The 17,472-nt window shown below is 33.4% G+C and overlaps 1 protein-coding gene across 3 annotated transcripts; it reads right to left on the bottom strand.

Moving 5' to 3' along the window:
- Positions 1-5,105: 5,105 nt before the first annotated feature.
- On the bottom strand, positions 5,106-17,458 carry LOC106064558 (lambda-crystallin homolog). Of its 3 annotated transcripts, none has more exons than XM_056033517.1 (8): positions 17,421-17,458; positions 12,416-12,490; positions 12,102-12,183; positions 11,695-11,847; positions 10,441-10,602; positions 9,322-9,516; positions 8,211-8,316; positions 5,106-7,829 (listed from the first exon to the last, which is right to left on the bottom strand). In XM_056033517.1, exons 2-8 carry the CDS (start codon positions 12,436-12,438, stop codon positions 7,606-7,608), a joined length of 945 nt encoding a protein of 314 aa, XP_055889492.1. In that variant the 5' UTR covers positions 12,439-12,490; positions 17,421-17,458; the 3' UTR covers positions 5,106-7,605. The 3 variants fall into 3 exon arrangements, with proteins under 3 accessions (XP_055889492.1, XP_055889493.1, XP_055889491.1); XM_056033518.1 differs by lacking the exon at positions 17,421-17,458 and adding an exon at positions 17,254-17,275; XM_056033516.1 differs by lacking the exon at positions 17,421-17,458 and adding an exon at positions 12,672-12,756.
- Between the last annotated feature and the right edge of the window lie 14 nt (positions 17,459-17,472).

Raw genomic sequence — 17,472 nt, 5'->3', positions numbered from 1 at the left:
CTTCAGAGTGGTTTGATGCTAAAAAATACCTCATCAATATAAAAAAAAACAAGATTACAAAGAGAGTTTGTGTTACACAAACTCAGAGGCGGCCCCCGTCGAAGTCGGATCCCTGTCGGATCTGCATATTCGCAAATAATATTCAAGAGGTGATTTAATTTTGATGTAAAATGTTTTACACGTTTCGGATGTTCCTTCAGAGTTGAAGATAATTACTTCCTAGTCCAAACCTCCCGCAGGACGACGGGGGATGGGAGCGGGCAGGGTTTGAACCCTGGGCCATCCATAAATCTGAACGACAGTCCAGCGCGCAAACCGCACGACCAGGCAGCCATCCGATGGTCAAAAGTAATAATGTTTCAAAGATTCATTTGCCGTAAATTTAAATTTAATAAAAAAATAGTAGATTAGTTTTAGTATATTAAAACATTACAATATTGATCAAAACGTTTGGAAATGAAAATCTACACTTTTTTTTTACACTTTAAGTTTAGAAATTGAAATTCTACATCTTAATCTAGTCTATTTTAGTCTAAACTAGATCTAGAAATTCTAGATCTAGACTCTAAAATAATTTTAATTAGAATATAAATCCAGATCTAGATATATCTAGGGCCTACTGTAATAAATATCTAGATCTAGTTTAAAAAAATCTAGATTAGATCTAAATCAAGATATCATTCCTTTTTTAAACGCGAGTCACATAACGAGGCTTAATAAACATTACTATACCGAGTTCTTTTTTCATTTCATTTGAAGAATTAATTCCATATAACGTCAGAGGGAAAAAAAAACACTACGTCACACGGCCTAGCTAGACTAAAAATCGCCTTCATCTATAAGAGCCATTTATCGAGTGTTCATAGACTTTGGTGCACCGAGTGCGTTCTTTAAGCATTTCATTTAAAGAATTCATTCCATATGACGTCAAAGGAAAAAAAACACTACGTCACACGGCCTAGCTAGAATAAAAATCGCCTTCATCATTACGAGCCTTTTATCGAGTGTTCATAGACATTGGTGCACCGAGTGCGTTCTTTTAGCATTTCATTTAAAGAATTCATTCCGTATGACGTCAAAGGAAAAAAAAAACACTACGTCACAAGGCCTAGCTAGACTAAAAATCACCTTTATCAACACGAGCCATTTCTCGAGTGTTCATAGACATTGGTGCACCGAGTGCGTTCTTTAAGCATTTCTTTTAAAGAATTCATTCCATGTGACGTCAAAGGAAAAAAAACCACTACGTCACACGGCTTAGTTAGACTAAAATATGTTTTCATTAATACAAGCAATTTTTTCGAGGGTTAATAGACATTGGTGCACCGAGTGCGTTCTTTTAACATTACATTTAAAGAGTCCATTCATATGACGTCAAAGAAAAAAAATTCCATTACCTCACAATAGGCTAGTACCGGTACCATAAAAACAATGTCTTTATTTACACGAGATATTTAACGAGGGTTCATAGACATTGGTGCACTGAGTTCTAATAGATATTATTTAAAAAGGATCAAAGCCACATTGTTTTTGCGTTTTGTCTGTCAGTCGGTCTGTCCGTTATCTTGATATAAAAAAAACAACTAAAAGTTATTAAAAATTGATTAACCTTTATTTTACGTTTCAAAACAACGCAATAATTTTTAGGTATGAACACAATTGAAAAGTTTATATAATAGATTGTTCCGGATGTTTGTATAAATAGTAAAAGAAAAAGAGAATTTCAGATAAATGTAATACCGTTAATTAAATTTTTTGGATGGTCTCGTATAAAAATTAGATGTACTACAGCCACGTGGAGAGATTTTCATACCTTACTTTGGTGTTTGGATTCTGTTTTCCTTAAAAATCGGAACATAATATTAACGATAATTAGATTTTTTAATGTTTTAGGTAGAAAGTTAAATGTACTGTAAGAGAGTAGTGAGTTAAAATATTTTTCATAAAAATCCGTAAAAACATTATTTCGTAAATGAGAAGATTATTTGTTTATTAATTAGAAGAGGGAGTTCAAACAATTATTTGGCGTTAGTAGATTTTTAAATAAATTCGGAAATTTCTGGCGACGATTTGTAAGAAACAAAATCCGGAACTTTCTTTATCGATTACAAAACTTCTATGTTATGTTTTACAAGAAAATTAAATGTCTAAAAAGTAATTTTCAGTAATCAATTCTAGTAAATTACTTTTTTTAAAAGCCTTATGCGATTTCAAACAATCATTAGGCATAATTCATGTTTTATAAAACAATATCCGGAACATTTTTACACTTAATGAAATATAAGTCAGTATAGAGATTATGATTTAGCATTAATATGCTATTTACATAAAAAACGGAACAACATATTATTGATAATGTGTTTTGGCAACGTTTAAGCATGAAAATTGAATGTAATATAAGTTAGAAGAGCAAACAAACATTTGTTGGCGTTGATTAGTTTTGCACACAAAAATCCGGAACAATCAATTTTAGATACTTAAAACTATTGAGATGTTATGGGAGGAACATTAAAGGGTAAATCAGATTTTCAATAGCTTTTAGAGTTCTAGTTTTTTAAATCTAATCGTAACGGACAGACCGACCAACAGACAAAACGCACAAAAATAAGCTTCTTTTATTCGGATGGGGGCACTAAACAAAAAATAAATAAAATCTGATTTTTAAAAAAAGTTTAAGGAATTGGTTTAGCACCTGATAATGTTGCGACGTTACGCTACTACACGAAAATCGCTGCATAAAAAGTCCATTTAAAAAAATGTGCGTGATATTTACATACAAAGTGCATTATTAGCCTTTATAAACAAACAGAAATGTTTTCTTTTAATTTTAGCAGCTAGTTGACCAGAAAAAACGTCTTTAACTATTATTTGTATTTGTTGTAAACATTTCCTGTACATTTTAAAAATATATTTGACTTAGTGATACTGAAAATACACAAAAATTGTCCATCTTTGTTAGCATATTGTAACATTGCCTTCCTTACATTTACGTAATTGTTTTAGAATTGGTGTATTTTATGAAAAAATCGCTTGCATAATTAATTTTATAAATTAAACGGTTTGCTTTTAGAAAACCAAAAGTAGCCGTTGCACCTAAACTTTTCAAGCCGGATTTAATGATGAAATAATATTTTTCATATCTCTTCTAGTTTTCGAGATCTGAGTGTGACAGACGGACAGACGGACAGACCGACAGACGGACATTTTGCACAAACCTAATAGCGGCTTTTTCCCCTTACGGGGGCCGCTAAAAAAGTAAATTACACACTAAAATTATTTGAGCGTAGCCAAGACAATTGGGGGTTTTGAGTTTAAATCTCTCTCCTACAGGTAGCTTTTTTAAAAGTTTAAAATCCCCCTACGGAGCGTTTTGAGGTGGAAAACCTCTATCTTCAATATTATTCTAAAGCAAACTACAGTTACTAAATTCTATGACCGTAGCTAAATGGGTTTTGAATTTAAAAAAAAAAAAAAAAACGACTCCAGAGATTTTTTAGTTTAAAATCCCCAACAGATGATTTTGACGATAAAACTTCACTTTTCGATATAAAATTTAAAGCAAACTACAGTCACTTAATTCCAAGAGCGTATTCAAGAGAGGTTACACATTTCTACCAGTGGCGGGGCTCAATTAATAAAGTGCAGTGAATAAAACACTAAATGTGGCTCAACAAAGATGGCTAAGACAGAATTTCGGAGTCAGTTATAGAGATCGGGTCTAAATCAAGGAAATCCTATGCCGAACTGAGAGTCGACCCCTTAGTAAGGTTGTGACAGAGCGTCGCATGAGGTTTGCGGGACATGTTCTCCGACAAAATGAATTAGGCATATTAAGAGTTGCGATGACATCCTTGTACAACTTGGCGCCACACTTTCATGGAGGTCCTCAGAGCAGGTGGGAAGAAGCTTCAGTCATTACCAGTGACAGATTTTTGTGGCAACAGCTTCACGGCAAATGCGCCGAACGGTGCGGGAGGATCTAAGTCAGTAAGAATAGCACATTAGGTTTTTGAAATAAAACTTTTTAATAGCAGGAAAATGCACTGTAGATACCTCAGAATATGCATTTTGTTGGCTCTCAATATCAGAAATAGTGCTTGGTGGCGGGGCTCTGCCCCGCGCTGGGGGAGCTCCTGGCGCTCCCCCAGAGCCCCTTGCTAGCAAAGGCGGGAGTCTACAATTTTCCACTAACTCCAGGAAGAACCTATTCTAGGGCACAATAAGCGTCTTCCGAAAGAATGATGGGTCAGAATGTAATAAAGATTATATACACACATACCTACATACATATAAATATATTTTTGGGTATTGTTGGATATGATGGAGCCGAGATAGCAAAAGTGACCCACAATTTCTAGTGGTTGGCCAGTAATGTTTACTTGAGGTGCAGTAATTTGTGTTCTGTACTAGTATCTTAGTCTTATCAGAATCAGCCACAATAGCTGCAACATCAGCATACAGGAGGTCCCTGATAAGTATATTCCTAACCTTAATGGTTTTTGCCCGCAGCCTTGATACATTAAATAGTTTTCCTGAGGATCTTGTATGGAGAAACACACCAATAGGATAACCAATGAGGAAGTGCTACGAAGAGCAAGACGCCAGCAGGGGCGTAGCTAAGTATTTCTTATCATTTGGGGGCCCGGAGGGGGGGTGACCTTTTTGGGGGCCACTGAAGTTTTCGTAATATTTGATATTTAGTGTAAAAAACAATAATTTGGGGGCCCCTCTAAAGTGGGGGCCTGGGGGGATTTTCAAATTCTCCTCCCCCCACCCTAGCTACGCCACTGGAAGGGGGGGGGGCTTGACCTTTTTGGGGGCCACTGAAGTTTTCGTAATATTTGATATTTAGTGTAAAAAACAATAATTTGGGGGCCCCTCTAAAGTGGGGGCCCGGGAGGATTTTCAAATTCTCCTCCCCCCCACCCTAGCTACGCCACTGGATGCCAGGACATCCGCTCTGTTATCAGCAGCAGACGCCTTGGCTGGCTTGGCCACGTTCGTAGAATGCCAGTAGGTCGATTTCCACAAGACATTCTGTATGGGCGATCTAATAGAAGGCAGGAGAGCCGCTGGTCGCCCACTTTTACGTTATAGGGATGTATGCAAACGCGACATGAAGCTCTTCAAAATCGACACTAGCAGCTGGGAAAAAGTAGCACTGGATAGATCTACATGGAGAGAGAGGATAAAGGAAGGGTCTCGGATTGCAGATGCCATACACTACAGAAGCAGAAAGAAGAGTGATAATGCAACGGGACCTGGTGATCACATATGCCCAACCAGCGATCGCAGGTGTGTATCAAGGATTGGCCTCTTTAGTCACACAAGAAGTTGCAAAGGGAAAATATCGACTCTCGAGACGTAAAATGCCACAGACCAGTAGCTGTAACCTTTTTTTTTTAAAAGCTTTTTATTTTAACGTTCTTGCACAAAAATAATCAATTCGCATGTCAATAACATTAAATAAAATGTAACATTGTACACAAATACATATTCATTGCCATTTCGTAAATGCAATAGGCCTACACTTTTCCATTCAATATGCTAATATTGTTGTCTACGTTGCTTATATAGATAAGTGTGCAAACAGAATTGCTGTTAATGCAGAACATGGAGATAGGGATAATTTGTAAGCCCCCTTGAGCCCACCAAAACATGCTAGTGAAACTTGCATCTAATTTAACTTTTTGGTCAATTACCACCTTCTCCGGACTATTCCAATAATTGACTAGCAAATTCTGAAATAAAGAAAGCAAATGGAACATTGGCAGATCAATTTAAACTGTCCTTATCCAGTTTCTCAGTTGGCAGATTTATGGCTTAGGCCATAACAAAAGGAAACTTTCTTTTAAGTCCTCATTTTGAAAGAAAATACTTTCATTGTTCTCAAAATTCAGTACATGAATACCATTAATTGAAACTCTATGACAACAGAAACTGTTAAACCTAACACTTGTACAGTTCATAAATATAATAATAATAATAATAATCTTTATTATCCGTAAGGAAATTAGTCTTACAATTTGTGCATTACACCAAACAAAAAACATTATAACTATAAGAAACCAAAGTGTACATTCACACCAGACGCACTCATAATTTACATGTGACAAAGTTTATACCAGATTGTTCTTATTTAATGATTTGATTGCCAGGGGAATCTGTATAATGAAACAAAATGAGCAAATATTCAAAATTGTTATGTAGACATCAGAGAATAATAAAATCTGTTTTATATAGAAATTCAAATCATGGAAAAAAATGTGCTACATGATCAATAAAATCTATAAATAAATATCTTCTATTTTCATACATATCAATATAATACAACATGCATTTGATTTTGTACACAGCAGACACTTTAAGACAAGGTATCAAGGACTTAGTGGTGCAACTTTTAGGCTATCGAGACTTCTTAATTTTTTTACCTTTACTTATCCCTTAGTCTATTAGATTATCTTAATAAAGTATCCAACAGAGACAAGAAAAAAGATTTTATTAGTTTCTGTGGTTTTTGGTGTTATGGAGTGTGTGTTTCTATAGTGACAGTGGGAAGAGGTTAGAGATTGGCTGTGAATGATGCAAGATAGGTGGCAATTTCGCAGTGGTCTTAGTTAAGACAGACAACTCCAGAACTTGAGACTGAAAAGAAGTGTTATTGTAGTGAGTTAGATTTTGTTTAGAATACCATTTTATATTATTACTAAAATCTACTATATTTATTGCATTTCATCCCAAGTTGATTTTGTCTATATTTTAATAAAAGTTCTATTTAGTATTGTTCATAAGGTAGTTTTTCAAGTTATTTCAAGTTTGATTAGTTAAGATACATTACGCCTACAGCGGCTTAACTGTCTACCAGTAGTTGTTGCTACAAGTCAATGACTGGCAATAAAATGGCTTACAAGGTTGTAATTTAGCCAGTATAAAGACCACATTTCTTTACAGATCTCAAGTTGCAGCACTATTATGGGTAACTATAAAATCCTTATTAGGGTTTGAATTTTATCTCATAAATTTTTACAGTTCTATCTATATACCATCTCAAATAACATTTATTCATATTGCCAGAACAAAATTTGTCCATTGATCTCTAGTTTTTGATATTTTGGATGAATGGGCAGTGAAACAGAATAAAGCTAACAACTATATCTGAGTACAATCAAATAAACTGTATACAATCAATTCAAACCAAAAAAACAACAACATAACTTACACTCTTAAATTCATCTTACATTCTATGTAACTTTGGAGATCTGATTTTCAAAATTTAAAAACAATCACAAAAGGAAAAATTTAATTCTTCTTTTCTTTGAGTTGGTTCTTAAACTTAATCCTTCTTTTCTTTGAGTTGGTTCTTAAACTTAATCCTTCTTTTCTTTGAGTTGGTTCTTAAACTTAATTCTTCTTTTCTTTGAGTTGGTTCTTAAACTTAATCCTTCTTTTCTTTGAGTTGGTTCTTAAACTTAATCCTTCTTTTCTTTGAGTTGGTTCTTAAACTTAATCCTTCTTTTCTTTGAGTTGGTTCTTAAACTTAATCCTTCTTTTCTTTGAGTTGGTTCTTAAACTTAATCCTTCTTTTCTTTGAGTTGGTTCTTAAACTTAATCCTTCTTTTCTTTGAGTTGGTTCTTTAATGAGGCCAGTGCAGCCAGATGTCTGTCTCTCCATTTCCGTCTCTCCAGAAGTTGTTCAAGAGGCACAGCACTACTTAATTCAGATTGAACATTTTCAGCAGTGGGAATGTCATACATGATTGGAGGCGGTGTGAGAGTAGAGCTGACATTGTAGGCACCTTGAGCATATCTTTTACAATAGTCCACAATACCTGAATAGAAAAGAATATCCAGCATTGGAAAAAAATAATTATTCACAATTTTTGTGCCATAATCTATTGATTTAGTTCCTTCATAGAATATTGTGGTGCCTCAGTGACAGGGTATTCGACTACCTAGCTTAAGGTTTAGAGTTCAAACTCTTTATGAAAACAGGAACTTTAATTATAATTTGAGATGGTTTTCTTTTGTGTTCAACCAACTGTAATAGGTTCTAAATTCTTTTTAAGTAAAACTTTCACACTATTAGTGGAACATTACTTATTTTGAAAACTATTATGTTTGTGTTGGGGTAGAAAACATGGAAAGAATGATAAATTGACCATGGTGTATAGAAGATACAAGTAACATATACATCTTTTTCAACCACTTACCATCAGCATTTAAATGCATTGTTTCAAGGGGACCAATAAAAGCATATCTTGGTCCCAGTCCATTCACCATCAATTTATCAATATCAGCAGCAGACAACAGTCCATCCTATCAATAGAGGTAGAAAAATTTTTTTTTTTTGAGAAGCAATGTCAATAAACAGTTTACAGCTTTAGATGTTTAGTTTGAGAGACCATCAGCATGTAAGTTTTGGGGGTGAACAGAATTTTCATGGTGAGAAGAATAAGTTTTATTTGATTATTTCTGAATGGCCTCAAAAAGTTAGAATTGTATTAGTTTTATCAGTTTTTCCTATTTAGTAGATGCTGCTGATATTTCTATTGTTTTAATTTGGTACAACACTGTTGATCCCATATGCTTGTTCTATTTCTCTTAACAAAGGTTTCATTTTGCAGATGGATGGCTGCCTGTTCATGCAGTATGTGTGCTAGACTGTTATTTAGTCGCCTTGATGGTTCCGGGCAGTGCTCTTTTTGTGACGGTATGCACTGGTACGGCGTACCGGCACCTTTTTGAATGTGGGGAAAAAATTATAACTTTTCTTGTACTCTAACATTTATTATTAATTTATTAGTAGTTAAGTTAGGCAATTCATCACTGAGTACTGGACCTAATCACTGAGTACAGGCACCTATTTTTTTTAGAAAAAAAAAAAGCACTGGTTCTGGGTCATACACTGCCTGCTGCCATCCCCCGTCACTCTGCAGGTGATTAGGATTAAGAAGTAGATTATCTTCAACTCTGAAGGAACATCCCAAACATGTAAAACAACAAACAAACAAAAGTAAATCTTTGATAAAAAAAAAAAAAAGAAAAAACTTATAAATCTTTAATTTAGTAATGTACTATTGTTTTTTTTTTTTTTTTTTTGGGGGGGGGGGGGGGGGGGGGAGGGGGGGGATTGCAGATTTAAAATGTTTATATTAAATAAAACAATGTAAAGAATTTAAACTTGAGCTTCCTTTTATTTCCACCTGTATGAAAAAAAAATTCATTTCTGTTTCTAGTGAAAAATATATTTAATTATACTGCCAAGTTGAAAGAATATTTGAAAGAAATGAAAAACATATTATTCAATATGCATAGACTAACCTTATACATGCACCAACATTCATTGATGATTGAATACTGTATTCTATTGAGGGCAAAGCCAGGGCATTCTTTACTCAGAGTTACTGGTGCCTGACCTACAGACTCAAGTAAAGTTCTTGTCTGTTGACTAACTTCTGGAAGAGTCCATGGCCCAGGTACAATTTCAACTAAAGGTACAAAGTATGGAGGATTGACCTGAAACATTATATTGAAATAAATATTTTTTTTCAGAGGAAATAATTAAACATACAAAAATAAATAAATGATGGTTCCTCACTACTAAATAAAAACATAGTAAATATTTCTCATGGCCTTACAGTTGGCCTACATATATTTAAACTGAAAATAGAAAAATACAAATACAAAGAAAATCTATAACCCAAGTAATTCTGCCCAATAAATATGTTAAACATTTTTTCTACTGAGCTAGAGACTAATCTTATAGGCCTACTAATTATTGTACATCAAACAAACTACAAGAGCAACTTAATAATATATTAAAATTTGATAAACAACTAAAAGTGATCAAAACAATTAAAAGTAAAGAACATAACAGTATTGCTGAAAGACAAGTTCAAAAACAAAATAAAAATCTAAATAAATGCTTCCTTTGTATAAATTGTTATTAATTAATTATTTTCAATGAGATTAGTTCTGCGATGGTGCATCAAACAACAATAATTTAAATTATAAAAAGTAAAATATGAATACAAATACATGAAATGCATAAAAATATATAAAGTAAAAAAAAGACTGATTTCTTGTTTTCTGTTGTAATTGAGCATTTAAACAAAATTATGGGAGAAACAATTTATTGCAAAAAGTATTTCAATATTTTTTTTTTATAATTTAAATTTAAAAATAATTATCTTTTAAAAATACTTTTCAGGTTTTATTTTTGATGATGACCAAGATCTTGTTTCTTCAAATTTCATGCTTTCACTGCCTCAGATCTCTCTAATTAAAGACTTCTTTCTTTGGTCACTTCCACTATTTGATCTTGTCCTTAAACTAATTAAATAAAATTTAAATAAAATTAAATGGGTCATCTGGTCTGGAAAATACAAAGTAATTAAGAGGACATAATTTATTCACATGTAGTGGTGTTGCACTACTTACTGGATGAGCCACTAAAGTTCTGTGTTTGTTTTTCATTTCACCAACAAACTGTGAGACACCAAGACAGCTGCTTGATGAAGCTACAATCATATCTTCTGTGATATACATGTCCATCTGATTGAATACTTGTCTTTTAAGATCAACTGACTCTGGAACACACTCCTAAAGACAGTTTTAAATATGAATCTATTCATGTTTTGTCACTCCAGATTATTGGTTATTAATTAAACTGTCAATGTCTTCATCCAATGTCTTAAAGAACTAACATTATTTTTTCACAGGAGACTGAAACCATTGTTGATATCCAGTTGTTGATTTGTAGCTCCAAACAGCTAGTACAACAAAACCATTGTAGGCATATTGAATTCTTAATGTAGAACTTGAAATAAACTTAAACAAGCCTCTTTTAAGCAAAACTGATAATAACTTTTTTAGAATAAATATACATAGATTTAACTTGAAGTAGACGAATGTAGAAACACAAGTAAAATGATACTTGAAACAAGATATAACTCACTAAAACTACATCTCTTTTCTGTTTCATATTTTTAGATTGTTTCCTCTCTCCAACTTTCACACCAGTATTGATGAGCTTGAATTATGACAGACCATCTCATGATCTCATCAGAATCAGTTCAGTCAACAAAAACAAAAACATCTGCCCTACTTTCCTCATGGTTACATTAGAAATACGCAGACACTCCAAACAACCACAGACTCTACATTGAAGCAATCATTATATTATTACAGGATGACATGCCTTGGGTGTAGTAAAATGTGTAATTTTTGTTTTCTTGGAAAAACAAAGTAAATTTATGTTTTTGATCTTTTTAAGTATTGATTTTTTTTTAATCCATACCTAACCAAAACAAATAATGTTTTTAATCCACTTTTTTGAGTACTTGATTTAATAATTTTGTTTCCCAAATTGTCAAGCAACTTGAAATCCTTTAGAGAAAATACAAACAATTATAATTTTTATTTACTGTATGAAATGTTTTCATCAATCATCATCACTAACAACTATTTACTGTAAGTATGTTTTCATCTCTCATCATCACTAACAACTATTTACTGTAAGTATGTTTTCATCTCTCATCATCACTAACAACTAAGCAAAACTCATTTTAATAACACAAAGACAATTTCATTTTGGCACATTTTATGTTCTTCTTAACATTGAATATAAACACTCATTGATAGCCAACAAAAAAACTTAACAAACAAATACAAAAAAAGGGTGAAGTCACAAACCTGAACATAGGAAGCACCATTGAGACATTCTTGCAAATCACTACTACCAGTGATTAGTGAAACCTGCCGGGAAGCAGTTAATTGACCACGAAGGCAACCTTGACTTTCATAATTTTTTAGATTTGTAGCGATTGTCTCTAGTGCTTTTGATACCTGGATACATAAATGATATGGGCTTAACATTGTAAAAAAAAAATGGACACAGTAATTGCTATAGTTTAAAAAAATGTATAATATTTACTTTTTACACAATGGCAACATCCAATTTCTCAGACCTATCCATTAATGAATCTTAACATATCCCATTTTAATTTAAATCTTAAATATATTTGTTAATAAAGTATTCTGAAAACAGATACTAATAAACACAATAATATTTTCAATGAAACATATTTCTAGTTGCAAACCTGTTCTGAGACTATATCATAGAGAGTCACTTTATGACCTGCACCTGCAAATATCATAGCCCAGGACTGACCAATGAGGCCACTGGAAGTATAGAAAATATATACAAGAAATCTAGAATTAACAATAATTTTTAAATTATTAATTATTATAAGTATTAATTATTAAAATTTTATTGATGACTAAAATTTGTGAAACTTTGAGGCTAACTACAAAATATTTATTGATCTAGGCTAGGCTTAAATGTTTAACTGAAAACTATCTTATAATAATCATTTTTAATTTTATAATCTTACATCTTATGAGATAAACAAACCTTCCAATTATAGCTATTTTCATTTTCTCTGCATTAAAGATGGCTATTATCCAATTCTGTGTACCGCAGGACTACCTAAAACAAAATTATCATTTCTAAAAGTAAAAAATCTTTGCATCAGTCTAGTTGCTCATGCTAATTAGTTGTATCATTTATGCTTTTTAATTTAAACATTTATTTTAAATAATTTTTAGATTTCATTGAACAAACTTAAAGTTACTTTGATAATAATATATAAAAAAAAATTAACTCCTACTATGAAGTCACAACAATAAAATAAAGCTAATATGAACTGAGCACAAATATTAGTGAAATCTATCTCCAAGAGTGACCTGAAAAGCACTTTCAGATTATTCAGCAACTTTTATCTTATCACCATAACCCGGAAAATTTTCAGATAAGAACATTCTGAATGCTGATTTTATTTTTAAGCTTAAGTTAATTTTAACATTATTTAGTAGCTTAGCATTATTAAAGCTTTTTTTTTTTAAATTAATACATTTATTTTCTTACCATAAGACTCTATATATAACATTTACTATCATTTTAGGCTCTATACAACATGTTTCTTTTTCTAAAAAATGTTATAAAATATGCTTGATAATATATTTAAAAATTTTTTTTTTGAAATAAATATCAACAATCTTTTTTATAATGTTTTGGCCCCAGTTTTTAAGCTTAATAGCACTAATGTGGTGACAGGGAATGTATATCTATGACATTTATAATTCCTTGTGTTGTAAAAATCATGTTAGCATTACTCTTAGTTTTAGTTCTCATTAGTTTCTCCATGGGTTCTACATAAAGTAAAATTTAAAAAAAATAATTTTTGCAAACTTAAGATTTCCAATACTGATACAAACAATTTACTTTTATTACATATATAATAGGGACTACATTGTAATAAGAGAAAATGGTGAATTAAATATAGCAAAATAAGGGACAGCCCTGACCATGGCACAAACCATAGACCCTCCAATTTGACAAATCCACAGTGCCAAGCGAACAAATCACTCGACCATCCAGATTTCCAATAAAGAATCTTCTTTAGCGCAAGTGTTTTGCCAGCTCGCACTGATCATGTTTAATATAAATTCTTTGAAGCACAGTCATTTTGTTTAAAAAAATCAATCATTACACGGACTGAACTAATTGTTTACATATAACAACTCTGCTACGAAATTTGCAAAGAAATATATATCATCAACATCTCAGGTAACTTTTCATCACTTTGTTGTCACTGAACTTAGTAATGATGCCTTCAAAGACTGAAAAACAGCCAGCATTACAAACAGAAGAAAAGGCAAAAAGTTAGTTAGATTGGATTGTTATATCTAAATAAAAAAAAAGGGCCATAAGCCTCTGTGGAAGCACTAAACATTGTATTGTAATTTTAGCAGTAAATACTATTTAAACAGTTGAGTGCTAACAACACTTTAGTCACACATGTAAGCATGGTAATGTTTTTTCTGGATAACTCACTCACATTTTATATCTAAGGGAGTTCAACAGGTAATATATATATGTAATATATAATAAGGCCTGTCTTCAAGTCTGAAGATTAGTGTGACCTTTATATATATTGTAATAAGCCTGGTGGTGACACAGATGGGGTAGTGGTATGTGTGTAGTCAGCCGAAGCAAATCGCCCCAGGCCAGTGCTAGAAGAGCGGTCAACTGCGACGAGTTATGACGGTCAGCCAAGACAGTTCAGGAAGGATCTGTGTTGTGAGTAGAGCTCAAGAGCATCACAAAGGATGTGGTCATGTGATTAACCAGAATGGTCAAGCGATGTTCATCCAGTTCTAGAAGGCCAGCAGGGACCCTATATAAAGAGTGAAGGCGTCACAGTCAAGAGGGTTCAGTACGACAGACTAGTACAAGTCAGGGACGTGACGGAGAGTTTATACGGTGGCACAGTTGTTAATGGAGAGACATTTGTACAGTCTTGTGATTTATTTGACATTAAACTATAACGTTATTTGGAGCCCTGAGTTGTCAAGTTCTTTCAGTTGGTGGTGTCGAGTGGTGCAGTTTGCAGAGAGCCTGGATAGTGAGATTCGTTACAATATATGTTACAGCTTTTCTATTTTATTTATACTGATAACTCGCTCAGGTCTCGATACGTCTAGGTGTCCCTGGTTCAGCTGTACTTACAAATAAACAAGTAACACTCGATAAAACACAGAAACTTTAATAATCTTTATGGCATATCACACACACTGGACAAACAGTCATTTGCACAAATTTAAAAATAGATTATACACACATTCATCCGTGACAATATATATATAAATTCTACAGATTCATTTGTTGTTATTGAACAAAATTATGTATTCTCAATTTTTTAACAAAATGTGGAGGACAACAAACAATAGATTGTGATACTTTTCATTCAACGTTAGGGAAAGCCAGGATTTTTCTGGTACATATTATTTTTTAGGTAATTCATTTTCATTATATCCAGTCCCTTCATTTTATCAGACATCTTTTGTACCCTTGAATAGATTCTTTTTGGAGAGTGGAACGACCCTTTACAAACATTATAATCCTGTATTTAAAACTAAAAAATGAGTGTCCACAGTGCAATATCCTGCAACTCTTCTATTAAAAAATTGTAGGTCAAATATCAAATCTGCTATTTACTGCACTTTTTTAATGAAGCCCAGCAACTGGTAGAAAAACAAATCAATGTGTAAAAGTGTCAACACAAGGACAAGGATTAAAAAGGAAATAAAGGAAGTGAAGAAGAAGTGGATAGATAATAAGTGTCAAGAAATTGAGCAGGGACTGAAAAGGAATGACAGTAATAAAGTGTACCAACTGGTAAAGGACCTCACCACCTCAAAGCATGGAAGAACTAACATAATACAAGACAAAAACAATAGATGTTTAACTGAAGAAAAGTATGTGATAAGAAGATGAACGGAATACTGTTCAGAGTTGTATAACTTAGAAATCTCGGGAGATCCAGAGCTACCAAATGTCCAGGCAGTATACAAAATAGGCGAATATCGTATTCTTCGCTCAGAAGTAGCATCAGCAGAGAAAGCCCTGAAAAAGGGAAAATCAGCCAGAGTTGACAACATTCCTAGTGAACTTCTACAGGATGGAGGAGAAACCATGATAAAGGCAATTTTCAATTCTGTCAAAACTACCGCACCGCCAGCCTCATAAGCCATCTCAGCAAAGTTCTGTTAAAAATTATAATAAACCAGCTAAAACTGGTAGCAGAAAAATTATACCAGAAGAACATGTGGGTTTTAGGCAAGGTTGCAACGCAACAGATCAAATCCTAAACCTCAGAATACTTTGTGAGAAATACCTCCAACACCAAGAGCATCTTTTCCATATCTTCACTGATTTCAAGAAAGCTTTCGAGTATGGCATGAGGCACTCTGGGTGACAATGGAAAAGTACAACATGAATAAAAACATAATAAAAGTAATTCAGGAGGCCACCAGTGTGGTGTACTTCAACAATAAACTTGGGGACTGGTTTAAAACCACAATTGGAGTAAGACAAGGCTGCCTACTCTCACCAACTCTTTCCATCATCTTCCTTGAAAGGATAATGGAAGATGCTCTCCACGGCTGTGAAGGTACTGTAAGGATTGGAGCAAGAAGAATTACTAACTTGCTCTTCGCTGATGACATGGATGGCCTTGCAGGGACAGAAGAAGAACTAGCAGACTTGGTGACTTTCACAGCAATATATGGTATGCAAATAAATACCCAAAAACCTCAAATTATGATCAACAGCCAACAGGGCTTTAAAAGAGGTATCAGCATTGGAGGTGAAAAGCTGGCAAGTGTCAGTAGTTTTAAATACCTTTGAGCTATCGTCTCAGATGAGTGAACCAAACCCAAACTACTGGCCCGAATTGCACAGTCCACAGCAACACTGGCAAAACTCAAAACAATATGGAAAGACAAAGGAATAGCCCTTGACATGAAAGTCAGACTGACTTGCTCCCTGGTCATGGCCACATTCTTATATGCTTCCTGTCCATGTTTGCCCTTTCCTCATACTGGCCAACATGTCATTGCAACTCTAGGTATGCGTAATTCATTCTGTCGGAGGACATGTTCCACAAACCTCATACAAGCTTGGTCACAGCCTCACTAAGTGGTCAAGTCTCAGTTCGTTATAAGATGTCTTTGCTGTGATCCGATCTCTGTAACTGACTCCTAAAATCCATCTTAGCCATTTTTGTTGAGACACATATATATTTAGCGTTTTCTCGATTTTGGCATATGACTTCCAGTCTCGCTTGCATTTATAAGTCGCTGCTGGGATGACGACCTTGTTAAATAGGTTGATATTTGTCCAATAACTTACCTTGTCCAAATAAGCCGCAGCCTTTAGAAAATGGTCATGCACCGCCTTGTCTGTCATTGTTTGTTGTTTATGTTTTATGCGAAAGCAAAGAATCGGACAGAAATAAAAAGTTAGTTATATATGTCTACCTTGATAAAGACAGTCTCGTTATTATCATTATTAATTAGTAACGTCTACAGTAATGTATTATTAATCTGTGACAACAGAACACCCTATATCAAAGCAGCTCGTACCCCCTTCGAACTCTTCCCGTACCATTGGACTTGCGGGTACGCGTACCAAAATTAGGGAAACATTAATCAACGTATTCTAGAGTATCTTTTTTCACTCTGTTGTAGTGTTGACTGTGTTGTGACTCACATTAGTCATTAGTCACATTCACTCAAAAAAAAAAATACTTCTAATTAGTAATTACTAATACTATATCTAGTTATAATAGTTAATAGTTCTAATCTCATTCAAACAAAAAATTAGATTTTTTATCTACTAATATCTACCAATCTAGAAACAGAACTAGACTTGATCTAGTCAATATAGATCTAGATCTATAATTATATAGATCTAGATCTATCTAGACTACAGTTATAGATATATTATTATATTTATATTAGATCTAGATAGCTAGACTATACTAAAAAAAAAAATACAGATCTAAAGAATCTACCTAGCCTATAGTTAGCATCCCTCGTTTAGATATTTTATTCTAGATCTATATA

This window comes from Biomphalaria glabrata, chromosome 6 (genome assembly GCF_947242115.1).
Source record: "Biomphalaria glabrata chromosome 6, xgBioGlab47.1, whole genome shotgun sequence".
NCBI classification, from domain to species: domain Eukaryota; kingdom Metazoa; phylum Mollusca; class Gastropoda; family Planorbidae; genus Biomphalaria; species Biomphalaria glabrata.
Note: the sequence above shows the minus strand (reverse complement) of the source record. Positions and strands in the feature narration are given on the sequence as shown.